Genomic DNA, 27,905 nt, shown 5'->3' with positions numbered 1-27,905 from the left:
TGTCTAAAGACACCTAATACCCACAACAACGTGCTTTCAACATCTAAAAGACTGCATTTCTATGTATGATGAATTGGATTAAGTGGTTTATTTACAATGTGTAATATTTTGTTAGACCGTATTAAATGGTGTTGCTATTACATGAATAGTGTACTGTCTCAAAATTTGCCTTCAATTCTCTTTTTCCACCTTTTTTTAAGACCTCCTGTCAAGAAGTGGCAATTGTTACTAAGAGGACAATCCTGGTTAAATAAATAAAATGAACCTAGATCTGTGACCCCTAGAAGTAACTGTGTGTCTCTGCCCACCAGAGCTATGTCGTGTTAATGGTTGAGCCATTAGTCCTGGTGGGAGGAGAGTCCACTGGTGTACCGCTATATAAATAACTGCACAGACACCACATCATCTCTTTTGCTGTGTAGTTTTACGCCAGTTGGACATGGGGGGAGGCTTCTATATCAGTAAGTTTGTTGGGGTGGTGGGCATTGTGTTTGGTGCAGGGGCAGTGGCCACCATCATTGCGTTGGCAGTCGTTTATTCTCAAGAGGTAGCCAAAAACGAGGCTGTCAGTCCGACTAATGGAGGTTCCACTGTCAAGCCACCGGTCACCACACCTGGAGGGTCAACTGTCAAGCCACAGGTCACCACACCTGTCATACCCACAACTGCACCCTCAAATGAACCATGGGACAAATACCGTCTCCCAGACACCCTGAAGCCTGATCACTACAATCTAACCCTGTGGCCTCAACTCACCGTCAACGCACAAGGCCTCTACATCTTCACAGGGAAATCCTATGTGGTCTTCAAATGTGTGAAGGAGACAGACCTGATCCTCATACACTCCAACAAGCTGAACTACACCAAGTGGGATGATGGCCATCTGGCTAAACTGTCTGCTCTCGGTAGCACACCCGCACCAACCATAAAGAAATCCTGGCTTCAACCAACAACTCAGTTCCTGGTATTGGAACTGAATGGCAAGTTAGCTGTTGGAGAATCCTACCAGCTGGATACAGTGTTTGTTGGGGAGCTGGCTGATGACCTGGGAGGCTTTTATAGGAGTGTATATACAGAGGAAGGAGAGGAAAAGTAAGTTGTAATGAAGCTTAAACTCTGTAATGCTGATGTAGATTGACTTGATGTATTACACCTACATTTGACGAAACAATTCTGAACCATTGTACTGTTTGTCTCAGAGTTGTTGCAACAACTCAAATGCAGCCCACAGATGCCAGGAAAGCCTTCCCCTGTTTTGATGAGCCTGCAATGAAAGCCATCTTCCACATCACACTCCTCCACCCCCCGACGACAGTGGCCCTGTCCAACGGCATGGAGCATGGTCTGTACTGGGAATGTTTAAAGAACGCTTTGGTTCAGAAATGCTGCATTATGATTCTTATCAAAACATCTTATTGTCCGCTCTTGTTTTCCTAATTCTTGCTCAGCTCCTGTTGAAGTCAATGAGATGGGGCCCGAGGGGCCTGTGAGAGTTTGGAGGACATCTTTCGACGAAACAAAAAAAATGTCAACATACTTGTTGGCGTTTATTGTCAGTGACTACGACTATATTAACAGCACAAAAGACAATGTTCTGGTAATGTATTTGACCTATTCTTTAGAATAACTAAGTTCAGTCCCATATTGCCGTTTATCACATTCAAGGAAAAAGCTCATAATGTTCAAGTGTCATAAAGTCTATGTGAATATAAATGTGTTTGTGATATACAGTATGAAGTGCAATGCTGCTAAATTGTTTTCAGATCCGGATCTATGCCCGCAAAAAAGCTATCGCTGATGGACAAGGCGAGTACGCCCTCAACAAAACAGGACCCATCCTGAAATTCTTCGAGAAATATTACAATGCCACCTACCCTCTGCCAAAGTCAGGTAAGGGTTTTATAGAAGTTGAATTTCTTACATCTTGATAAGGTTTTAGATGATAGATTTCTTTATAGGTTTCAGACACTTCTTTATGGGAAGCCGTATGCTGTCAATTATTTACTGTTAAAACGTAATAACTATTTTGTTCTTAACTCTTATATGGCATCTGTTAACTCTTTATTCATGGAGTTATTGTAGCTCTATAGTACCGTATATGGCTGAGAATGTGTCATCCTTTTTGTTTGCTGATTCTTTCTTCCAGACCAGATTGCTTTGCCTGACTTTAATGCTGGAGCAATGGAGAACTGGGGACTCATTACATACAGAGAAACAGCCCTCTTGTACGACCCTAAGATGTCCTCCAATTCAAACAAAGAAAGGATCGCCACCATTATTGCTCATGAACTGGCCCACATGGTATGTGAACTACATACAGTATTGTACATACAATATACTGTACCTCCCTGTGTTTTCATAAAACAATTAACTGGGTCATGTACTTTGGCTAACTTGATTAGACATTTGTAAGTAAATGCAGTTACTGTATGTTTTTTCGCAATTCATAACCTACTGTATATTATCTTAATGTCTTATGTTGCTGATTACTTTGGATTGAAGTCAACCTGTTTTATTTTGAATGGTCTTGTAAGTAACATGAAACTCTTCTGTTCAGTGGTTTGGGAACCTTGTGACACTGAGGTGGTGGAATGATCTGTGGCTAAACGAGGGCTTTGCGTCTTACGTAGAATATCTTGGGGCAAATGAAGCAGAGCCTGACTGGAACATTGTAAGTGTTTCAACTATTTTTCTATTCATCTCAGACCTTCATTTGGACAGCTTTCTGTCATTAATATTATTTTCTTTGGCTGAACAAATTATGAAGACAATGCATATCAATTGTCCACATGGAGTGGACTGGAGAGGTCTCCCTCATTGTATAGTCATGTATTTTCCCTCCACAGAAAGACCTGATAGTTCTGGGTGATGTGCACAGGGTGTTTGCAGTAGACGCTCTTGCCTCATCTCACCCCCTGTCCTCCAAAGAGGAGGACATCCAGAAGCCTGAGCAAATCAGTGAACTGTTTGATGCCATCTCTTACAGCAAGGTACACTCAAGTATTTTCTCTGCCATGATCTTTGAAGAACAAATAACATTGATATCAACATAAATAAAATCATATGTGACTAATTGTTGTAGATATTAAATATCTATCCATGATTAATATATATGTTTTAGCTGTAGCTATATCATGTATCGTCATTTGAATTCTGTGGCGTTCCACAGGGAGCATCAGTGTTGAGAATGCTCTCTGATTTCCTGTCTGAAGTCGTCTTCTCCAAAGGACTCGGAGTATGTACAGTATATTATCATATTATTAATATAATCCTGAGTAACACTGTACTGCAGGTGGTAGAACAAAAATGGTTGTCTCTGGCTGTCATAAGAGAAGAGTAAGTACAGGGTAGATGTAGTAAAATGTGTCAATGCATCTATAAGCTCAAAGCAATTATGTATGTTTATTGTGTTGCTGAATAACCTTTCTGTATATTCTTTCCCCTATTCTCCCACAGACATACCTGAACACATTTGCCTATAATAACACAGTGTATACTGACCTCTGGGATCACCTCCAAATGGTACGTTCTCTCTATTATTACATAATCAAACGCTGAAACAGTAGTGATAACTTGATGAAACTCCTATCAACAATAATACACATACATATATATACAGTACCAGTCAAAAGTTTGGACACACCTACTCATTCAAGGGTTTTTCTTTAGTTTTACTATTTTCTACATTGTATAATAATAGTGAAGACATCACAAATATGAAATAACACATATGGAATCATGTAGTAAAATGAAAAAGTGTTAACCAAATCAAATTATATTTTAAATTCTTCAAAGTAGCCACCCTTCATCATTGATGACAGCTTGGCACACGCTTGGCATTCTCTCAACCAGCTTCACCTGGAAGGATTTTCCAACAGTCTTGAAGGAGTGCCCACATATGCTGATCACTTGTTGGCTGCTTATCTTTCACTCTGAGGTCCAACTCATCCCAAACCATCTCAATTGGATTGAGGTCAGGTGATTGTGGAGGCCAGGTCATCTGATGCAGCACTCCATCACTCTCCTTCTTGGACAAATAGACCTTACACAGCCTGGAGGTGTGTTGGGTCATTGTCCTGTTAAAAAACAAATGAGTCAAACTGAGCGTAAACCAGATGGGATGGCGTATCGCTGCGGTAGCCATGCTGGTTAAGTGTGCCTTGAATTCTAAATAAATCACTGACAGTGTCACCAGGAAAGCACCCCCACACCTCCTCCATGCTTCACGGTGGGAACCACACATATGGAGATCATCCGTTTACCTACTCTGCATCTCACAAAGACATGGCTCTTGGAACCAAAAATCGCACATTTTGACTCCTCAGACCAAAGGACATATTTCCACCGGTCTAATATCCATTGCTTGTGTTTCTTGGCCCAAGCAAATCTCTTATTTGTGTCCTTTAGCTGTGGTTTCTTTGCAGCAATTCAACCATGAAGGCTTGATTCACACAGTCTCCTCTGACCAGTTGATGTTGAGATGCATTTGTTACTTGAACTCTGTGAAGCATTTATTTGGGCTGCAATCTGAGGTGCAATTAACTTTAATGAACTTATCCTCTGCAGCAGAGGTAACTCTGGGTCTTCCTTCCCTGTGGCAAACATCATAAGAGCCAGTTTCATCATAGTCCTTTTTGGTTTTTACAACTGCACTTAAATAAACTTTCAAAGTTCTTGAAATTTTCCAAATTGACTGACCTTCATGTCTTAAAGTAATGATGAACTGTCATTTCTTTTTGCTTATTTGAGCTGTTCTTGCCATATGGACTTTGTCTTTTACCAAATAGGGCCATCTTCTGTATACCACCCCGACCTTGTCACAAAACAACTGATTGGCTCAAACGCATTAAGGAAATACATTTGACAAATTAACTTTTAACAAGGCACACTTGTTAATGTAAATGCATTCCAGGTGACTACCTCATGAAGCTGGTTGAGAGAATGCCAAGAGTGTACAAAGCTGTCATCAAGGCAAAGGGTGGCTACTTTAAAGAATCTCAAATATATTATATTTTAAATTGGTTAACACTTTTTTGGTTAATACATGATTCCATGTGTTAATTCATCGTTTTGATGTCTTCACTATTATTCTACAATATAGAAAATAGTAAAAATAGAGAAAATCCTTGGAATGAGTAGGTGTGTCCACACTTGACTGGTACTGTATGTAATTTTTTTAACCTTAACGTTTCTTTCCTTCGTCTCTAGGCAGTAAATTCCACTGGCACGTCACTTCCCACAGGCCAAACTGTGCACAGCATCATGAACCGCTGGGTCCTTCAGATGGGCTTCCCAGTGGTCACCATTAACACAGCCAATGGACTGATCACCCAGCAGCACTTCCTTCTGGACCCTGCCACTGCAGGGAGTGTACCACCATCTGACTTCAAGTACGTCTGAATGAAAATTATGAATAATTGCAAACTAAGTTGAGGATTAAACAAAAGGTAGCACTTTACTATAGGGGGGTATACATAACACCTTTCTGAACCAGTCATAACACCTTTATGAGTGTCACAGTATCATTCATAACCTTAATCAATACTAATAGAAAAACTGTATAGCGCACAATAACCTAATGATAATGTCTTTCCCCAGTTATATGTGGATAGTACCAATCAGGTGGATGAACACAGGAGTTGTACATCAACAGACATGGCTAGAGGACAAAACTGGTATGCATTACAACCACTGCCGATGTGGGAACCTGTCAAATGTATTGTGGTATATTTAAAGCAATAAACAGTTAATGGATGGAGATGAGCAAAAGCTAGGGATTACAGTACAGCCAAGAGAATCTTATCAAAGAGCATTATTTAGAAATAATATGATGATTTGGAAACTGACATGTTGCTTTTGTCCCTAAATATGAAGCTTATAAGCCTGAAATGAAAGTCACTGAGAACAACTGGATACTGGCCAACCTTAACGTCTCTGGATATTATAGGGTTAATTATGATGACGCCAACTGGGAACGTCTCCTCGTTGTACTGAGCAGCCATCATGAGGTCAGCCATTGATGAAAGCTATCTATTCTCCAAATAAACATCAAATTACACAAAATCAGAAACAGTCATTCATGCTAATGTTGATGGTAATGTTTTTGCATAGGCTATTCCAGTTATCAACAGAGCTCAATTGGTGGATGATGCTTTTAACCTTGCAAGGTGAGTACATAGTTTACTGTATGCGGGGTTTAAATAGTAATACTTGGCATTTGATTCATAAATAGTAGGCCTAGAAGGATTCTCAATTCATTTGTATATTTTCTCTGTCAAGGGCAAAATATATCGACACAACATTAGCGTTGCGAACAACGAAGTATCTCAGAAGTGAAAGGGAATATATGCCGTGGGAGTCAGCTCTTGACAACTTGGACTTTTTCTACCTCATGTTTGATCGGAGTGAAATCTATGGGGATATGCAGGTTGGTTTATTATCTAGAAAAGCAATGCTAAAAAATAAAAAGCATGTTACAAATAATATTATGGGCAGTATACTAAACAAAAAAATATTGGAAATTACACTTTTTCTCATGTTTGTTTTGATCATTTAGACTTACCTAAAATATCAAATAGAACCACTTTTTAAGCACTTTGGGAATATCACTGGAAACTGGACAGAAGTACCCACTGGACATATGGACCAGTGAGTAGATCAATAGCCTTACATTTCTTGATTATAATATGACATTTTATTTTTGCTTTTACCCAGCCATGTCCAAACAAAAGTATCCTTTTCACAATATCACTATGGCTTACCTAACTATATGAAGGCCAAGACAATCCCCTTACTCTACTCTCCCTTTACTTGTATTTTTCCACCCTCAGGTACAACCAGGTGAATGCCATCAGGGTGGCCTGCAGCACTGGTATGGAAGAGTGCCAGACTCTGACTAAAGGCTGGTACAGTCAGTGGATGAAAGACTCTGCAAACAATCCGTGAGTTATTTCTGAATACCCTTACAGATGTAGGATCTTAATCTGAGCCAGTTTTCTACAGTAGGAAAATGATCCTGCAGCAACAGGAAATGTAAATTATGTGGATTATAATTTTTGTAGGGGTTGATACATTTTTCCTAAGGGAAAATGATGTCTGAAATTTCAAAATGGAAATGACAAACTTCAGAAGCATTTAGTGTTTTAAATGTGTAAATTAGTAAATGTTTTAATTATACATGTTTTTCCTTCATTACAAATTAAGATCCTACACCTGTAACAGTAAATATCAAAAATGTTGAATACCACACAGCATGATAGATGCTGAAATATTTAGATATTTTCATTCCTATTAGGATACACCCCAACTTGAGGACGACAGTGTACTGCAGTGCTATTGCTGCAGGGGGGGCTGCGGAGTGGGAATTTGGTTGGGATCAGTTCAAGGCTGCCACCATCGCTATTGAGGCAGACAAGCTTCGATCTGCCCTGGCCTGTACCAAGCAGCCATGGCTACTCAACAAGTGAGTTCAAGTTTTCCAGGCCAGACTAAATATAGTAATGTTAACCTAAAATTGCAATCTGTTATTAGCCCTCCTGTAAGTGTCAGAGAGTATTCAATAAGCAGCAAATCCTTGATTCTCTGTCTGGCGTCAAAAGGAGAAATATTAAAACAATGCTTGAAAGAGACTTGTGTTTGACATGAATATGAAGTGCTTCAATGCCTCATGGTTTTGTACCTCCATGCCACATTTTAGGTACCTGGAATACACCCTGGATGCAACCAAAATTCGCAAGCAGGATGCTACCTCTACCATTGTTTACATTGCAAGCAACGTGGTGGGCCAGTCTCTGGCCTGGGACTTTATGAGAGACCAATGGAATTACATCTTTACTCAGTGAGTTTGAGTTTTTAAAACACATATTGTTTTGATTGTTTCATTTTCAAAGTAATTATTTGTCACATTGATATTTGATTTAACCCTTCACTAGATGTTGATCTTTAGCTTCACCTCTTATTGTCATAGGTACGGTGGTGGATCTTTCTCCTTCTCCAACCTCATCAATGGTGTGACCAAGAGGTTCTCAACAGAATTTGAGCTCAAACAGGTAAAATTAAAGTTTAGGGGATTTTTCAGCACGTACTGCTCAAAATATTTGTATTGGGACACTATGTCGACCCTGAATATTGAGGTTTCTATACAATACAAGTTCATGTTTCTCTTCGCTGCCACAGCTCAAGCAATTCCAGGCGGACAACTCTGAGGTTGGCTTTGGCTCAGGTACCTTGGCAGTTTCACAGTCCATTGAGAGGACAACAGCTAACATCAAATGGGTGGCGGAGAACAAGGACTCAGTGCAGGCATGGTTTAAAACAGAGGTTCCTAAAGAGTAAGGGTCACATGGAGAAACAAACACCTATCCAAAAGCTATGTTCAATGTTTTTACCAGAGTTTTATATCTCTTTAACAGTTGAGGACCATTTTGATTCTACAGCTATCCTGCCGTTTAATCAGAAATACTATGTATGAATTGAAATGTTATTTTTCTAGCAAAGACTAAAGACATTTTGATACATGCCTGCATAACTTTTTGGGGAAGTTTATTTTTATCATAGTATATTTTGCTTAAGTCAATACTGTTAATATTTGAAGACAGTAACTATCTACAATGCTGATTTGTTATAAAACACTGGTTTATTGTTGTGGAAATAATATACTTGTTTTACACTGCATCTTATGTAATTTTGCGTTACTGGAAATAAACGGTTCTCCTATTACAAGGAAATAGTAATAGAAAGTGTGTAAAAAAAAATCAATGAGTTGCCTAGAAGTATTTTTGCACTTTTCCTACAAAACTATTGTGCGTGTCACGCTGGTATGAAGGATCGAGAGACAGGTGCAGGAATGCGTAATAGTATTTTATTTTTTATTCCCAAATTACATCGTGCCATGTAAAGGCACGGGGACGAAGACCAAACAAACACGTAGACAAAACACAGGGTTGAACCCCAAACAAAAGAGCGAGGAGTACCTCGAATAAATAACACCAGCGCACAATGATACCACACGGGACGAGACCTGTAATCATCTGCACAATACAAGCAGCACGAAAGTCAAAACAACAAGGCACAGGTACTCACACGACCAACGGACATTGGAACACTAATCGACAGCCCAATGGTGAACCAAAGGGCATATTTATACAATTACAATCAGGGAAATGGGGACCAGGTGTGCGTAAGGACACAGTTCCGTAGGGATCTGTGACAGTATGTCTGTGAGTGTGCAAAGCTGTCATCAAGGCAAAGGGTGGCTACTTTGAAGAATCTCAAATATAAAATATATTTTAAATTGGTTAACACTTTTTTGGTTACTACATAATTTCATGTGTTATTTCATCATTTTGTGTCTTCACTATTATTCTACATTGTAGAAAATAGTAAAAAGTAAGAAAAACCCTTGAATGTGTAGGTGTGTCCAATCTTTTGAATGGTACTGTACATAGCGCATTGATATAAATCACACTGCTACTCTCTGATTTAGCTATTTGCGCCTGTGGTTGGATTGTGATTGTTGTGGATGGCGGTTCACAAATCAAAATGTGTTTTTGAACCCAATAATGGTTGAATTCAAGAAGCTTAAGCTGCCTATCAATCATTGGTTTTGAAACCAGTGGAGAGCAAAAAATGAGCTCTTGCAACAGCTGCATAGTGCGGATCCCAGCCTTTGGAATAAATGTAGGGTTTTTGTTACTCAATCTAATTCATGCTGATAAAAAAATACATCCATAGGCCTAATGGACAAATGCTCAAACTCACACACTTTTGATAGACTAAAAGGGGCAATCTGTAGTTGCTACATCCATTTTTGGACTTATAAATTATACATATATTAATGTAAAGATATCATTTAATGTAGTAGAAAGCTATGGTTTAGAAGAAGCCCTCATAACCAACCCATAAAGTAAAATGTAACATTCATATATGGCCAGCTATGTAAACTTTAACATTGATTTATCCTGCAATAGATGTCGTTCAATTGGTAACATACATTTTTATCTTCTTCTAGTGCCTCTTAAAGGGAAAGTAATCTAAAAGTAACTGAGTGTAATCAGATTACATTAGAGTTTTGGTAATCCAAAGGTTACGTTACTGATTACAGTTTTGGACAGGTAACTAGTAACAGATTACATTTAGAAAATAACCTACCAAACCCTGGTCATCCCTGAAATGGTGATCGATGAATGTGTAAAAATGCCAGTTGCTTATGGAACAACACAATAAAAAGTTATTACCGCCCATTTTTCTCTCTTATCATCTTCTTTCAGCAACTCCCCACCCACAAAAGCTACTACTAAATAGATCATCCATTCATTTTGAAGGGAAGCACTGGTATCAGCTCAGCCCTCTCACTGAGTGCGTGCTGAGACTCCTCTAGGACATGGAGAAATCCTGCAAAATCAGCAAGTTCTTTATTCTCTGCGTTGTGCTGGGAGTCCTCTCTGTGGCAACCATCGTTACATTGTGGGCTATTGCACTGACAGATAGCGTAGAGGTCGTCGCTCCATGGGACAAGTACCGTCTCCCAGACACCCTGAAGCCTGACCACTACAACCTAACCCTGTGGCCTCGACTCACCGTCAACGCACAAGGCCTCTACATCTTCACAGGGAAATCCTATGTGGTCTTCCAATGTGTGAAGGAGACAGACCTGATCCTCATACACTCCAACAAGCTGAACTACACCAAGTGGGGGGATGACCATCTGGCTAAACTGTCTGCTCTCGGTAGCACACCCGCACCAACCATAAAGAAATCCTGGCTACAGCCAACAACTCAGTTCCTGGTATTGGAACTGAATGGCAAGTTAGCTGTTGGAGAATCCTACCAGCTGGACACAGTGTTTGTTGGGGAGCTGGCTGATGACCTAGCAGGTTTCTATAGGAGTGAATATGAAGAAGATGGAGTTAAAAAGTGAGTCAATTGAATCTTCATTATGATAATAGCAGCAGGTAGCCTAGTGGTTCAGTGTTGGGCCAGTAACCGAAAGGTCACTGGTTTCTAATCCCGGGGCCAACTAGATGAAATGTATGCCGATGTGCTCTTGAGCAAGACACTTAAACCCCTAAGGTTGATGTCTGCGCCTGCATGAAAATCTCATTAGCATAATACAACAATCAACATAAAAATCTGTCAGTTTAAGCTATAGAAATTTTGCTTTTTTGTCTCAATCGACCGCATCCATCTATGTCGCACTTCTGCATCTTCTGCATTGGGGCGGCAGGTAGGCTAGTGGTTAGAGCGTTGGACTAGTAACCAAAAGGTTGCTGAATTGAATCCCAGAGTTGACAAGTTAAAAATCTGTCGTTCTGCCCCTGAACAAGGCAGTTAACTCACTGTTCCTAGGCCGTCATTGAAAATAAGAATGTGTTCTTAACTGACTTGCCTAGTTAAATACAGGTAAAATAAATAAAAAACATGTGGTGAAAGGTGACAGAGTTAGAATGGTGCTTGTCAGATCATGAGACATCCCGGAAATCGGTCTTCTCACAAAATTGTCTGTAGCGTCTGGTTTGGCCTACAAACTATTATGACCCATCTATGGAAAGCCGAGACTCTCTCGAACACGATGGTGTTCTCTGTTTTGCTCTACGACCTCCACAAGTATCAGGAGTCGGTACAACCGGTCTGCCAACTTCTGTCTGTAGCGTCCAAACCGTTTGGGCTACACATTAATATGACCCCTCTGTGCAAAGGTGACATGTCAGTTGTTTTGCTCTAGGTTGCCCACAGGCCCCACAAGACTCATCTGAAGGTCTGAAAAAATTAATGGAAGTACAGTGCCTTCGAAAAGTATTCAGACCCCTTGACTTTTTCCACATTATGTTGCGTTACAGCCTTATTCTAAAATTGATTAAATTGTTTTTTACACACACAATAAACACACAATACTCCATAATGACAAAGCAAAAACAGGTTTTTATACATTTTTGCGAAAGTATTAAAAAAACATGCTTCACTGTAGGGATGGTGCCAGGTTTCCTCCAGATGTGACACTTGGCATTCAGGCCAAATAATTCCATCTTGGTTTCATCAGACCAAAGAATCTTGTTTCTCATGGTCTGAGAGTCTTAAGGTGACTTGGCAAACTCCAAGTGGGCCTTTTACTGAGGAGTGGCTTCCGTCTTGCCAATCTACCATAAAGGCCTGATTGGTGGAGTGCTGTAGAGATGGTTGTCCTTCTGGAAGGTTCTCCCATCTCCAGAGCGGAACTCTAGAGCTCTGTCAGAGTGACCATCAGGTTCTTGGTCACCTCCCTGACCAAGGTCCTTCTCCCCCGATTGCTCAATTTGGCCGGGCTGCCAGCTCTAGGAAGAGTCTTGGTGGTTCTAAACTTCTTCCCTTTAAGAATGATGGAGGCCACTGTGTTCTTGGAGACATTCAATGCAGCAGACATTGTTTGGTACCCTTCTCCAGATATGTGCCTCGACACAATCCTGTCTTGGAGCAGGATTGAGCAGGACAATTCCTTTGACCCCATGGCTTGGTTTTTGCTCTGACATGAACTGTCAACTGTGGGACCTTGTATAGACAGGTGTGTGCCTTTCCAAATCATGTCCAATCAGGTTGTAGAAACATCTCATAGATGATCAATGGAAACCAGATGCACCTGAGCTCAATTTCAAGTCTCATAGCAAACGGTCTGAATACTTATGTAAATAAGGTTTATCTGTTTTTATTTTTTAAACATTTGTTAACAGTTGTAAAAAACAGTTTTTCACTTTATCATTATGGGGTGTTGTGTGTAGATTGCTGAGTATTTAAAAAAAAAAGAATTATTATTATTATTTGAAATAAGGCTGTAAAATGTGGAAAAAGTCAAAGGGTCTGAGTACTTTCCGAAGGCACTGTATATTGAGACTGTTTAATGCCAAAAATATGGGGTTAAATACATGTAAAAAACAAACAAATGTTTCCTGATCTATCTCACGTCTCTCAGATATAGGAGAGACACTTCAGAACAAACTTCCTTTTGATATTTTTTGGGACTGTTATCTGTTATTCAATGTGTTTCTATGGGCTAATAGCAGTAAGGCCAAAAATAAATTGATACTTCAAGGGGTCTTAACATTCATAATCAAATAGCTAAATGATCCTTGGTATGACTTTCTTAAAACAATTCCATATAGCTTAGTAACCCCCCCTCCCCTCCCCTCCTGTAAGTCACTCTGGATAAGAGCATCTGCTACATGACTTAAATGTTTAATATTTTCTTCCATTTCTCACAAAACTTTTCAGCACTGAGTGTCATACTGCATTGAAAACTCTAATAGGTTAAATAAACTCAATCATATCTAATCATTTACATTCAGCAAAATTGTGTATCGTAAATATGTACAAATCAAGAGGTGGGTTTCCACTGAAAAACAGGAACCTGAAGTTTTTCTCCCACAGTCAAACAGGAAGTAGCTTTAGAGGAGTGAGTGATTAGTCTTCCCTTTAAAATGTCCCAGACGCTGTTTGTTTACCAACCTTTGAACAACAATACACAGATACTCAGCTACGTAATATTATGCATATCATGAATCTTGTCTTCAATACGAATGTATGTCTAAATGGTATAACCTCAATGGTGGTACACCTTATACTCTTGATTTTTCCATGCACAGACTCAGTAATAATCAAACTATGCTTGTCCTTCACAGGGTTGTAGCTACCTCTCAGATGCACCCTACTCACACCAGGAAAACTTTCCCCTGTTTTGATGAGCCTGCGAGGAAAGCCGTCTTCCACATCACACTCCTCCATCCCCGTGGGACTGTGGCCCTGTCAAACGGCAAGGAGCAAGGTTAGTTGAAACGGCTATATGCATCCAAACATAGCCCTAGTTTCCAGGAATCAAAGTATTTAAAGCTGCAAAATGTAACTTTTTGGGCGACCTGACCAAATTCACATAGAAATATAAGTTATGAAAGCAGGTCTAAAAAGCTGTAGATATGTTCTATGCGTGCTGTTTCTATGCTTCCAATCTGAAATTTCATTTTTTCGTCTTTTACTTTCGGTTTTGTACACCAGCTTCAAACAGCTGAAAATCAAATATTTTTGGTTAATGAAAATATATTTCACAGCGGTTTAGATGGTGCAATGATTCTCTACACCATGCATTGCTTGTTCGTCACATAAACTAAAATTCGGCAAACTATTCAAATTTTAGCAACCAGGAAATGGCGGAGTGATTTCTTCATATTGCACCTTTAAACTAAATACTGTATTATGTTACTGTTTATACTGAAACCATTTGACAGCCCTTCTTTCAAGGGATCATATTGTCCTGACAATCTGTTTCTGATCTTCTTTAAAAATAGTTAACACCACCATATACACAGAGGCTGTCACACAGACCAGATTTGAGCCAACCAAGAGCATGTCAACCTACCTACTGGCCCTGATTGTCTGTGACTATTCATTTATCAGCGCTCAGGAGGGAGATATTCTGGTAATGAAATCAACTCAATTTTTGCATAATTTCTACTGCAGTAACAACAATCATACAAGGTACGCTCTTGTTGAGTCTGTGGATGTATTGTGTACTTTCTCAACAGTAATCTAACCAGTGATGGTTCTTGTCCATGTTGGGTGGGTGTTTGCAGTACAAAGTGTACTGTAAGTGTTTACATCAGTAAGTTGTGAATGGAATAAATCTCCTGGCCTGTCCGCGCAGATTCGGATCTGGGCTCGTAGAAAAGCCATCAGTGAAGGACATGGAGAATATGCGCTCAATCTAACAGGACCAATCCTGTCCTTTTTTGAGGTTTATTACAATACCACCTACCCTCTCTCCAAATCAGGTAAGATTTTAAATTGACCACATGATTTGCAAATGATATCATCATGATTTGTTTTGGAAAATAAAATAATTATTGAATTTCTTTTCAAACATCCCTGTATAGACCAGATTGCCCTTCCTGACTTCTATTTTGGGGCCATGGAGAATTGGGGACTAGTTACCTACAGGGAAACAAATCTGCTTTACGATCCTTTAACATCCTCCAATGGAAACAAGGAGAGAACAGCCACCATCATTGCACATGAACTTGCACACATGGTAGGATACAGTCCAAGGAATCAGACTATCATTGCTCGTTCTTAAAAAGATGAATTCAAACATTAATTTCATTTTTATCTGTCATGGTCTTTCTTTTTGTCAGTGGTTTGGAAATCTAGTGACTCTGAGATGGTGGAATGAAGTCTGGCTGAATGAGGGCTTTGCATCCTACGTGTCATATCTTGGGGCTGATTACGCTGAATCCACTTGGAACGTGGTAAGGTTTCCCATTAAGACAAGACACACATCCATCCCCTCCCGTTAGCATTTGATAAAAAGGTGATAGTGGTGCCAAATGTGACTAGTAATCTACCTTTCTGTGTACAAGCAGTCACTGAAAGTCACAACATGTACAGTATACTACAGCCCTATCTTTCTCCTCCACAGAAAGATCTCATAGTTCTTGATGATGTGCACAGGGTGTTTGCAGTGGATGCCCTGGCTTCCTCTCACCCCCTGTCCTCCAAAGACGATGACATCCAGAAGCCTGAGCAAATCAGTGAACAGTTTGATGTCATCTCTTACAGCAAGGTAAACATAAGACAATACGAACTCAGTCAAAACATTCATGTACAGTGCCCTCAGAAAAGTGTTCATACCACTTTACTTAATCCACATTTTGTGTTTGAGCCTGAATTCAAAATGAATTACATTAAAATCTCTACAAAAAACTCTCACCCATCTACACACAATACCCCATAATGACAAAGTGAAAATCCGAGATTACAGCTGTGAGTCTTTCTTGGTTAGTCTCTAAGAGTTTCCACACCTGGATTGTGCAACATTTGCACATCATTCTTTCCAAATTTCTTCAAGCTCTGTCACATTGGCTGTTGGAAATTGCTAGATAACCATCTTTCCATAGATTTTCAAGTAGATTTAAGTCAAAACTGTATCTCTGCCACTCAGGAACATTCCCTGTCTTATTGGTAAGCAACTCCAGTGTAGATTTGGCCTTGTGTTTTAGATTATTGTCCTGATGAAATGTTTATTCATATCCCAGTTTCTGGTGGAAAGCAGACGAAACCAGGTTTTCCTCTAGGATTTTGCCTGTGTTTAGCTCCATTACGTTTCTTTTTTATCCTGAAAATCCTATCAGTCATTAACGATTACAAGCATACCCTTAGCATGATGCAGCCACCAGTATGCTTGAAAATATGAAGAGTGGTAGTCAGTAATGTGTGGTATTGGATTTGCCCCAAACACAGCACGTTCTAATCAGGACAAAATGTGAAATGCCTTGTCACATTTTTTGCAGTATTACTTTAATGCCTTGTTGCAAACAGGATGCATGTTTTGGAATATTTGTATTCTGTACAGGCTTCCTTCTTTTCACTTTGTTATTTAGGTTAGTATTGTGGAGTAACTACAATGTTATTGATCCATTCGCAGTTTTCTCCTATCACAGCCATTAAACGCTGAAACTGTTTTAACGTCACCATTGGCCAACTGAGTTAGGAAGGACACCTGTATCTTTGTAGTGACTGGGGGTATTGATACACCATCCAAAGTGTAATTAATAACTTCACCATGCTCATGGGAATATTCAATGTCTGCTATTTTTTACCTATCTACCAATATGTGCCCTTCTTTGCAAGGTATTGGAAAACCTCCCTGGTCTTTGTGGTTGAACCTGTGTTTGAAATTCACTGCTCAACTGAGGGACCTTACAGATACAGTGCAATCGGAAAGTATTCAGACCCCTACCCTTTTTCCACATTTTGTTACGCTACAGCCTTATTCTATAATGGATTTTTTTTTACTTTTAAAAAAACTAAGAGAAAACAGGTTTTTAGAATGTTTGCAAATGTATAAAAAACAGAAATACCTTATTTACATAAGTATTCAGACCTTTCGTTATGAGACTCAAAATTGAGCTCAGGTGCATCCTGTTTCCATTGATCATCCTTGAGATGTTTCTAGAATTTGATTGGAGTCCACCTGTGGTAAATTCAATTGATTGGACATGATTTGGAAAGGTTAACATGTCTATATAAGATCCCACAGTTGTCAGAGCAAATAACAAGCCATGAGGTCAAAGGAATTGTCCGTAGAACTCCGAGACAGGATTGTGTCGAGGCACAGATCTGGGGAAAGGTACCAAAAAATGTCTGCAGTATTTAAGATCCCCAAGAACACAGTGGCCTCCATCATTCTTAAAGGGAAGAAGTTTGTAACCACCAAGACACTTCCTAGAGCTGGCCGCCTGGCCAAACTGACCAATCGGGGTAGAAGGGCCTTGGTCAGGGAGGTGACTAAGAACCCGATAGTCACTCTGACAGAGCTCCAGAGCTCCTCTGTGAAGATGGGAGAACCTTCCAGAAGGACAACCATCTCTGCAGCACTCCACCAATCAGGCTGTTATGGTAGAGTGGCCAGACGGAAGCCACTCCTCAGTAACAGGCACATGACAGCCCGCTTGGAATTTGCCAAAAGGCACCTAAAGGACTCTCAGACCATGAGAAACAAGATTCTCTGGTCTGATGAAACTAAGATTGAACTCCTTGGCCTGAATGCCAAGCGTCACATCTGGAGGAAATCTGGCACCATCCCTACGGTGAAGCATGGTGGTGGCAGCATCATGCTGTGGGGATGTTTTTCAGAGGCAGGGACTGGGAGACTAGTCAGGATCGAGGGAAAGATGAACGGAGCAAAGTTGAGAGATCCTTGATGAAAACGTGCTCCAGAGCACTCAGGACCTCAGACTGGGGCGAAGGTTCACCTTCCAACAGGACAATGACCCTAAGCACACAGACAAAACAACACAGGAGTGGCTTCGGGACAAGTCTCTGAATGTCCTTGAGTGGCACAGCCAGAACCCGATCGAACATCTCTGGAGAGACCTGAAAATAGATGTGCAGCAACGCTACCATCCAACCTGACAGAGCTTGAGAGGATCTGCAGAGAACAATGGGAGAAACTCCCCCAAATACAGGTGTGCCAAGCTTGTAGCATCATACCCAAGAAGACTCGAGGCTATAATCACTGCCATAGGTGCTTCAACAAAGTACTGAGTAAAGAGTCTGAATAATTATGTAAATGTGATATTTCTGTTTTTTATTTTTAATACATTTGCTAAAATTTCTAAAACCTGTTTTGCTTTGTCCTTATGGGGTATTGTGTGTAGATTGAGGAGAATTATTATTTTTAAAATCCATTTTAGAATAAGGCTGTAATGTAACAAAATGTGGAAAAAGTCCAGGCGTCTGAATACTTTCTGAATGCACGATATTTGCATGTGTGGGGTACAGAGTTGAGGTAGTCATTCAAAAATCATGTTAAACACTATTACCACACACAGAGTGAGTGGATGCAACTTATTATGTGACTTGTTAAGCACATTTTTACTCCTGAACTTATTTAGGCTTACCATGACAAAGGGGTTGAATTATTATTTACTCAAGACATTTCAGCTTTTCATTTTTAATTGAATTGAAAATATTCTGAAAACATAATTCCACTTTGACATTGTGGATTTATGCAGTAGATGCCAGTGGCATGGAACTTCCTGGTACAGTGCATGACATCATGAACCACTGGGTCCTTCAGATGGGCTTCCCAGTGGTCACCATAAACACACACACACACAAGCATTTCCTACTGGACTCTGAATATGTGGGGAGTGTACCACCATCTGACTTTTGCCAGTCACAAAAAAATCACACAAAAAATAATTCAGGCTATAACACAACAAATGTAGAAAAATTAAAGTGGTGCGAATACATTTTTTTAAATAAAGGTTAAATAAAATAAATGTGTTAATGTAGTGTTGTGAATGATAGTGTTCTACAACCTATACTCTTCAATTTCTGTTTACTTATTTCTGTTTTGAAAGCATTTTAGTTTTCAGCCATTTGTACTCTCTCTACAGGGGGCATCAGTGTTGAGAATGCTGTCAGATTTTCTAACTGAACCCGTCTTCGTCCAAGGACTAAGTGTATGTATTTCTTACTGTCCCAGGGCACTGCTACAGCCCAGGATCTTCTCTTGATATGATACACATTTATCATAGTTATGTTAAGCATTAAGGAATGCTGTTTGTGTAGTGTGTGAGAGGAAAACAAGTGAGTAGATCCCTTGGAAGTCAATTTCTCATTATTAACTGTAGAATATATTGCCTATGATTAATGGTTCTAAGTGCAGAATACATATTTTTCTCTAGAGCTACCTGAATCACTATGCCTATAACAACACAGTGGGGACAGACCTTTGGGATCATCTACAACGAGTAAGTCCCTTAGAAACAATCAATAGCGTGCATTGGCTAGTCCTATTTTCAGCTAGTTACTTTGTACTGTTGGAATTAATGATTCACCTGTGGCAGTACTACACATTCCGTCAGAATGTGGAGAATATGTATTTATTTATTTAACAAGGCAAGTCAGTTAAGAACAAATTCTTATTTACAATGATGGCCTACCCCGGCCAAACCCGGCGACGCTGGGCCAATTGTGCGCCACACTACGGGATTCCCAGTCACGGCCAGATGTGATACAGCCTGGATATTATGTGTGCCTTTACAGCAGCAAATGATACTGACCGAGCTCACATTCTATTTACAGTCATATCAATGAGAATGTGGACTTCTGAATTGTAGTTTTATGAAAATGCTGCCCTCCTATGGTTCAGGGAACATAATACTATCTCTAATCGTTCTCCTGTGTGTCTCCCTCTCTAGGCAGTAGATGCCAGTGACATGGAACTTCCTGGTACAGTGCATGACATCATGAACCGCTGGGTCCTTCAGATGGGCTTTCCAGTGGTCACCATAAACACAGCCACTGGACTGATCACCCAGCAGCACTTCTTACTGGACCCTGATTCCGTGGGGAGTGTACCACCATCTGACTTCAAGTACGTCTGACTGGTCTGGAGAGACATGCAGTGCCTTCAGAAAGTATTCAGACCACTTGACTTTTTCCATAGTTTGTTATGTTACAGCTTTATTCTAAAAATGGATGAAATAAAACAATTTCCTCAGAAATCTACACACAATACCCCATAATAACAAAGGAAAAACAGGTTTTTAGAAATGTTGGTTAAATGTATAGAACACTAAAAAAAGAAATAACTTATTTACATAAGTATTCAGACCCTTTGCTATGAGACTCAAAATTGAGCTCAGGTGCATCCTGCTTCCATTGATCATCCTTGAGCTGTTTCTACAACTTAATTGGAGTCCACCTGTGGTAAACTCAACTGATTAGACATTATTTGGAAAGGTACACACCTGTCTATATAAGGTCTCACAGTTGACAGTGCATGTCAGAGCAAAAACCAAGCCATGAGGTCGAATGAATTGTCCATAGAGCTACGAGACAGGATTGTGTTAAGGCACAGGTCTGGGAAAGGGAACCAAAACATTTATGCAGCATTGAAGGTCCCCAAGAACACAGTAGCATCTATCGTTCTTAAATGGAATAAGTTTGGAACCACCAAGACTCTTTCTAGAGCTGGCAACACGGCCAAATTGAGCAAGCGGGGTTGATGGGCCTTGGTCAGGGAGGTAACCAAGAAGCCGATGGTCACTCTGACAAAGCTTTAGAGTTCCTCTGTGGAGATGTGAAAACCTTCCAGAAGGACAACCATCCCTGCAGCACTCCACCAATCAGGCCTTTATGGTAGAGTGGCCAGACAGAAGCCACTCCTCAGTAAAAGGCACATGACAGCCCACGTGGAGTTTGCCAAAAGGCACCTAAAGACTCTCAGACCATGAGAAACAAGATTCTCTGGTCTGATGAAACCTGAATGTCAAGCGTCACGTCTGGAGGAAACCTGGCACCATCCCTACGGTGAAGCATGGTGGTGGCAGCATCATGCCGTGGGGATGTTTTTCAGCGGCAGGGACTGGGAGACTAGTCAGGATTGAGGCAAAGATGAACGGATTAAAGTAAAGAGAGATTCTTGATGAAAACCTGCTCCAGAGCGCTCAGGACCTCAGACTGGGGCAAAGGTTCACCTTCCAACAGGACGACCCTAAGCACACAGCCAAGACAACGCAGGAGTGGCTTCAGGACAAGTCTCTGAATGTCCTTGAGTGGCCCAGCCATAGCTCAGACTTGAACCCGATCGAACATCTTTGGGGAGACCTGGAAATAGCTGTGCAGCAACGCTCCCCATCCAACTTGACAGAGTTTTAGAGGATCTGTGCAGAAAAATGGGAGAATCTCCCCAAATACCAGTGTGCCAAGCTTGTAGCATCATACCCAAGAAGACTTGAGGCTGTAATCGCTGCCAAAGGTTCTTCAACAAAGTACTGAGTAAAGGGTCTGAATACTTCTGTAAATATGATATTTCATTTTTGCTTCATCATTATGATATATTGTGTGTAGATTGATGAGGGAGAAAAACACATTTTAGAATAAGGCTGTAACCTAAAAAAAAGTCAAGGGGTTTGAATACTTTCCGAAAGCACTGTATATGTAATGATTGGTCATTGCATTTTTATGTATTACATATGAAGAATATTATATATAATATAATAAAAATGTTCATTTTTCATTTTGGTGCCTAGGTACGAGTGGATAGTACCAATCAAATGGATGGAAGCAGGAGTGCTTCAGAAAGAGATATGGCTGCTTGAGAAAGAGGGTACGGATACAGAAAACCTCTTAACTAGTGCCGTCTGTAGAAAACTGTGGACGAATATGAACACATAAAATAGTCCTATGAAATAACATGCAGATTTGATGTACTCTCCGTAGCTTCACTGTCATAAATTCATTTCCTCCCCCAGCACTAAACAATAAATTGAAAAGTGGTCACTGGGTACTAGCAAACATCAATGTGACTGGATACTACAGGGTTAACTATGACCGTGGCAACTGGCAACGTCTCATCTTCCAACTGAGCACCAATCACCAGGTAAAATGAAAAACTGACTCATCACATGTTACTGTTATTTTGCTTCAATAAAACATTGATAAGAGTCTGATTTATTTTCTTACAGGTCATACCAGTTATCAACAGGGCACAACTTGTGGATGATGCTTTTAATCTAGCAAGGTTGGGGTTTCGACGTTTTTGAACCACCACAATGTCACAAAGTGTTGTGTGCATCATATTTTGGTGATTGTATTTCTAAACCTTATTTCCTACACAGGGCAAAGTTCATTACCACAACATTAGCTCTGAAAACGACAAAATACCTCTCCAAAGAAATTGAATATATACCGTGGGAGTCGGCTCTGAACAACTTGGATTATTTTTACCTCATGTTTGATCGCACTGAGGTCTATGGGACTATGCAGGTAGAATGTCATTTAATTGGTGACAATTACACATGAGATATTTCGAGACTTACATAGATATACTGATCTCACTTTAATACATACGTAGCATCTTATTCTCTGTCCGTGTCATAGCATTATGTGAGGAATCTAGTGACACCCCTTTTTCAACACTTCAAGACTATTACTGCAGACTGGAGTAAAGTTCCTGATGGGCATAATGAGCAGTGAGTGGAATGACCCAGAGCATTGATATGGTGTATTTGATGTGGTCTGAAAGGAGTATAAGGCTTTATAATAACATGGAATACCTTTCACTTCCAGGTACAACCAGGTGAATGCCATTAGGATTGCCTGTAGCAGTGGACTGGTTGAGTGTCAGAATCTGACTAAAAGCTGGTTCAGTCAATGGATGGCTGACCCTGACAACAATCTGTGAGTTCATATTGGTTATCCATTAATTTATAAACTATAGGAAGTGTCTGGTATCAATAATTTAGCCTATACTACCGTATATCTGGAATTTTTGTGTGGTTTTCTACAACAAAGAATACTACCCTGTAACAACAATGTAAAACATTTGATATCAGGATTCATCCTAATTTGAGGATGACAGTGTACTGCAGTGCCATTGCAGCAGGCGGGGCTGCAGAGTGGGATTTTGGTTGGAACATGTTCAAGACTGCCACTATTGCCAGCAATGCAGACAAACTGATGTCATCTCTGGCATGTACTAAGGACCATGAACTTCTGAATAAGTAGGTTACATCTGGTTATTTTGTGAGGATACTATTAGACATACGGTGCATTCGGAAAGTATTCAGACCACTTAATTCTTTCAACATTTTGTTACGTTACATCCTTATTCTAAAATTGATTAAATGTTTATTTCCCCTCATCAATCAACACACAAAACCCTACAATGACAAAGCCAAAATTGTTTTTTTTAGAAATGTTTGCAAATGTATTCAAAATAAAAATATCACATTTACATAAGTATTCAGATGCTTTACTCAGTACTTTTTTGAAGCACTTTTGGCAGCGATTACAGCCTCGAGTCTTCTTGGGTATAACACTACAAGCTTGGCACACCTGTATTTGGGGAGTTTCTCCCATTCTTCTCTGCAGATCCTCTCAAGCTCTGTCAGGTTGGATGGGGAGCGTCACTGCACAGCTATTTTCAGGTCTCTTCAGAGATGTTCGATCGGGTTCAAGTCTGGGTTCTGGTTAGACCTCATGGCTTGGTTTTTGCTCTGACATGCACTGTGAACTGTGAGATGTTATATAGACAGATGTGTGCGCCTTTCCTAATCATGTCAAATCAATTGACTTTACCAGAGGTGGACTCCAATCAAGTTGTAAAAAATTTTTTTTTTTCGCCTTGTCATTATGGGCTATTGTGTGTAGATTGCTGAGGAATTTTATTTATTTAATCAATTTTAGAATAAGGCTGTATTGTAACAACATTTGGAAAAAGTCAAGGGGTCTGAATACTTTCCGAATGCACTGTATCATATTGAACTGTTGTTTTTGCTTTCCGTTGTCTTCATATTAACAAATACAGTCAATTATAACAATCTGTCTAAACGTATCAATACTCTATGGACTCAATTCAGGTACCTGAGATACACTTTGGATTCAGACAAAATCCGTAAGCAGGATGCAACGTCTGTCATCGTGTACATTTCCAGTAATGTTGAAGGCCAAACATTGGCTTGGGACTTTGTGACACAGAACTGGGAGTACATGTTCACACAGTAAGTTGTACCCCCAAAAGGCACTTATATCAGTAAATCAAATACAGGGTGTATACAAAACATTAGGAACACCTTCCTAATATTGAGTTGCACCTTCTTTTGACCTCAGAACAGCCTCATTTCGTCTGGGTATGGACTCTACAAGGTGTCCAAAGCGTTCCACAGGGATGCTGGCCCATGTTGACTCCAATGCGTCCCAGTTGTTTGAAGTTGGCTGGATGCCCTTGGGTGGTGGACCATTCTTGATACACACACGAAACTGTTGAGCGTGAAAAACCCAGCAGTGTTGCAGTTCTTGACACAAACCGGTGCACCTGGCACCTACTAACAAACCCCGTTCAAAGGCACTTACATATTTTGTCTTGCCCATTCACCTTCTGAATGGCACACATACACAACCCATGTCTCAGTTGTCTGGTCTTAAAAATCCTTCTATAACCTGTCTCCTCCCCTTCATCTACACTGATTGAAGTGGATTTAACAAGTGACATCAATAAGGGATTATAGTTTTCACCTCGTCAGTCTATGTCATGGAAAGAGCAGGTGTTCTTAATGTTTTGTACACTCAGTGTATACTTGGTTTGTGTATGGACATTATTAACTTGTAATTGTCATATTTCCTAGGTATGGTGTTGGATCCTTCTCATTTGCCAATCTTATAAGTGGTGTGACAATGAGATTCTCAACTAAAGCTGAACTTGAGCAGGTAATGTTTTAATTGAAGTGTTTCAATGACTGGGTATACAGTACTTTCTTTAGCTGTACTGTTAATAAATAGCTTACTTTATTAAGAATTATACTGACTACATTTGTATTTATTTAATTCAACCCTTATTTTAACAGGTAAGTTGATTGAGAACACATTCTCATTCATACCAATGACCTGGGGAATAGTTACTAAGACTAAAATGTAACTTTGTTTTTCATGATGTCAGCTCCAGAAATTCAAGGAGGACAACTCTAAGATTGGTTTTGGCTCAGGGACCTTGGCTTTGGAGCAGGCCATTGAGAGAACTACAGCCAATATCAAATGGGTGGATGAGAACAAGAAGAACGTGTGGGACTGGTTTTTGAGTGAGATTGCCTAAAAACTCCTCAATGCTTTGGTTGTCCAACAGACTTAAATATGTTATTTTACTATGGCAGACAAAGTGCTTGGATTATTTGCTGGGTTTTAATTGTATGTTAAACATCTAATGCAGTAGTTTTTTATCTAAATAACAAATCATTTCTGGGTCACAATTAAGTACGTTGCTGTGATTGTTTTCAATTAAAATGGTCAAAAATAAGAGCAATTTCCCAAGCAAGAATTTTGCTAGGACTGACAGAGTGCTCGGAGTGGTGATGGGAATATTGAAAACTAGCTGTTGGCAGGGAGGTTTGGAACTCTCTAATTGGTCTGTTAACTAATGTACCGCCTCCCACCAAAACAGGCAGAAGTTTCAGGCGGTCTTTTTATTAAACAGCTCTTACACTAAAAGGGCATTGTCATAATTTTCACAATTTCACAGAATTATTCCAACCTCATAGTGTGGAAAGATATATAAAACACAGGGAAATCACGTTTTTGACTGCACTGGGCTTTTAAAATCAGAAATGTTGGGGTAAGGTCAGCAACTTCCTGGTGATTACATTTAGTCAATATACCATCATTTTCTCTGTGGACCATACTGCAATTTCGCAGAGCACAATAATGTTATGAGTGTCTATGAACTTCTATTATTTTAGAGTTTTAGAGAAATTATTTCTATTGTATGCTATTTTGTTGAAAAACAATCAACCTGTCCATTACAAAACGGTTGTCAAGCTGTCATGTTAATGGCCTTCAAAGTGTTGGCAAGAGCAAGTAGATGGGAAAGAGACAGATGCAGAGTGTGACATTCTGCCACTGACTGTCTGGGAATCAGGACACATGGACAGCAGGGGGACTAGCTGTCACCTTGACTCACCCACAGCACATGCAGGGATTTAAGCTTCACCTGCCTAGTCTGACCACCCACCCCTTCTTTAAGGTTTACTCTACAAGCAATTTACAGTATATAATGGCTGTGCACAGAAAAACATACCTCATAACTGCCATCTTGATATTGGATTAATGTAGGCTACTGTAGATCAGTCTTGTGGAATCTGAAACGAAGATATTTCACCCAGAAAAAGCTACTCGTTTGAGTAAACATGGTGCTGTCTGTACCCGAATGAATAACAAAAGAGGGCTTTTGCTGGGCTTATAGGTCTCATTTGTTTACTCAGGCCAGGAAGAAATTAAGTTTATTGTCAATTAGCTCAACTTCGAGCCCCTGATAATCCTCTGAAACCCTTACAAGTCCAATGATGGTTCAATTAACACCCCTGTGTAAGGAAGATTGAATATGTGTTTGATCTACCATCCAGTACACAAAGTTATTAGTTAGGCCTTTTAACATTTTACATATACATACTAAAAAAGGTTGTGAGGGGAGTGATAGAATAATATAGCAAATTTGACTTTTGTACCATGACTAGATACTATTGTATATATTTTGTATAGCTATTGATGTTAGGTTGTATCACATCCGGCCGTGATGGGGAGTGCCATAATGCGGCGCACAATTGGCCCAGCGTTGCCTGGGTTTGGCCAGGGTAGGCCGTCATTGTAAATAAGAATTTGTTCTTAACTGACATGCCTAGTTAAATAAAGGTTAAAAATAAAAATAAAGTTTTTGTCATGGGATGTTTATACCGTTTCCTCTCCAACGGCTAGTGATACGTCAGCTTCGTTCCGTCTTCAACGCTTGAGGAAGAAACGCAGTTACAATTAGTTTCCAACAACCGGATGTATTCGTTTTTCAGGGATACAGCTAATTCAACCTAGGTTCCTTTTCCGCTGAAAACCAAAAACTAGGGTCAGGCGTTTTCTTTTGCGACTGCTACGTTAGGTTTATGCGACCTGCTGTAGCCTAAAATGCAGATCTGTTAATAGTTAACTCAAGTTTATTTTCATCTTACCCGGGCGCCTTTTTTTTGTTGTTGGATACAATAGGAATATGGCCTACTGTATAAAAAAAGCATCCCTCATTTAAAAAATGATTTAACCTTTAAATAACTAGGCAAGTCAGTTAAGAACACATTGTTATTTACAATGACCGCCAAACCCGGATGAGGTTGGGCCAATTGTGCACCTCCCAATCACGACCGGATGTGATGCAGCTTGGGCTTGAACCAGCTACTGTAATGACTCATTGCACTGAGATGCAGTGCCTTAGACCGCTGCATCACATGGGATCCCAGCTGGCAAAGATCTCATCTCTGGTTTGCAATGAAAATCATATATGTCCTAAATAAAACAATCTATTGAGAAAGCAGGATGAAGGCAAAGCATTTTCATAGAATATTTGGCTACAGTAATGTTTATTTAAAAAAAAAATAGATTGGGCAAGGCTGAGGTGAGCTGAGCGCGAAGGTTGTTTGGCGATGCAGGATGATTCAGGGATACTATACGATTACAAATGGCATAATATTTGTGCAGAATTAGCCTAGTCCTTGCACGGGATTGGTGGCCTAATGTGTTAGAGTTAACTTTATCAGATGTTTTATCCTCATCATCAAGTATTTGCATCAAGGTTCAAGGTATATCACTCGTTTACAAAGTTGAAACAAACAATGTTGTAGGCCTGTTTACTAATCTCACTAAGGTAGCCACATTTGAACTATTCATCATATTCATCAGTCAATGGATATATTTCATAAATTGTAATTAGGCTTACTGAAGGCCAAAACATGTTCGAGTTTGTTTAGTTATTCAATTAATAAAATACACAGCAATATTATTGTCTGTTTTTATTAAAAATATGATCCAAGACACACATAAATTAGATTTAGAAAAATATAATCTCA

At 39.8% G+C, this 27,905-nt stretch overlaps 2 protein-coding genes across 2 annotated transcripts; both read left to right on the top strand.

Moving 5' to 3' along the window:
• Window positions 1–414: 414 nt before the first annotated feature.
• On the top strand, window positions 415–8,738 carry anpepb.1 (alanyl (membrane) aminopeptidase b, tandem duplicate 1). Its single transcript, XM_055934487.1, has 20 exons — window positions 415–1,092; window positions 1,200–1,342; window positions 1,449–1,597; window positions 1,764–1,890; window positions 2,147–2,301; window positions 2,558–2,671; window positions 2,847–2,990; window positions 3,170–3,235; window positions 3,457–3,522; window positions 5,209–5,390; window positions 5,599–5,675; window positions 5,875–6,008; window positions 6,112–6,167; window positions 6,280–6,427; window positions 6,557–6,648; window positions 6,831–6,941; window positions 7,295–7,462; window positions 7,697–7,837; window positions 7,967–8,048; window positions 8,176–8,738. The coding sequence occupies exons 1-20, from the start codon at window positions 440–442 to the stop codon at window positions 8,332–8,334; spliced, it is 2,967 nt and encodes a 988-aa protein (XP_055790462.1). The 5' UTR covers window positions 415–439; the 3' UTR covers window positions 8,335–8,738.
• A 1,595-nt stretch (window positions 8,739–10,333) lies between these two features.
• On the top strand, window positions 10,334–27,810 carry LOC129862636 (aminopeptidase N-like). Its single transcript, XM_055934486.1, has 20 exons — window positions 10,334–10,914; window positions 13,647–13,789; window positions 14,307–14,437; window positions 14,663–14,789; window positions 14,892–15,046; window positions 15,150–15,263; window positions 15,434–15,577; window positions 18,918–18,983; window positions 19,209–19,274; window positions 19,725–19,900; window positions 21,561–21,637; window positions 21,783–21,910; window positions 21,996–22,051; window positions 22,149–22,296; window positions 22,411–22,502; window positions 22,600–22,710; window positions 22,866–23,033; window positions 23,892–24,032; window positions 24,657–24,738; window positions 24,968–27,810. Exons 1-20 carry the CDS (start codon window positions 10,382–10,384, stop codon window positions 25,118–25,120), a joined length of 2,811 nt encoding a protein of 936 aa, XP_055790461.1. The 5' UTR covers window positions 10,334–10,381; the 3' UTR covers window positions 25,121–27,810.
• The last annotated feature ends 95 nt before the right edge of the window (window positions 27,811–27,905 follow it).

This window comes from Salvelinus fontinalis, chromosome 9 (genome assembly GCF_029448725.1).
Source record: "Salvelinus fontinalis isolate EN_2023a chromosome 9, ASM2944872v1, whole genome shotgun sequence".
Classification (NCBI taxonomy): Eukaryota; Metazoa; Chordata; class Actinopteri; order Salmoniformes; family Salmonidae; genus Salvelinus; species Salvelinus fontinalis.
This window is presented reverse-complemented; position numbering and strand designations above follow the sequence as displayed.

Coding starts and splice junctions, on each gene's coding strand:
- anpepb.1 (XM_055934487.1), top strand. CDS start 440: ATGGGGGGAGGCTTCTATATCAGTAAGTTTGTTGGGGTGGTGGGCATT. Junction 1,343..1,448: donor GTCCAACGGCATGGAGCATG/GTCTGTACTGGG, acceptor ATTCTTGCTCAG/CTCCTGTTGAAGTCAATGAG. Junction 3,523..5,208: donor TCTGGGATCACCTCCAAATG/GTACGTTCTCTC, acceptor CTTCGTCTCTAG/GCAGTAAATTCCACTGGCAC.
- LOC129862636 (XM_055934486.1), top strand. CDS start 10,382: ATGGAGAAATCCTGCAAAATCAGCAAGTTCTTTATTCTCTGCGTTGTG. Junction 19,275..19,724: donor TTTGGGATCATCTACAACGA/GTAAGTCCCTTA, acceptor CTCCCTCTCTAG/GCAGTAGATGCCAGTGACAT. Junction 24,739..24,967: donor CTAAAGCTGAACTTGAGCAG/GTAATGTTTTAA, acceptor TCATGATGTCAG/CTCCAGAAATTCAAGGAGGA.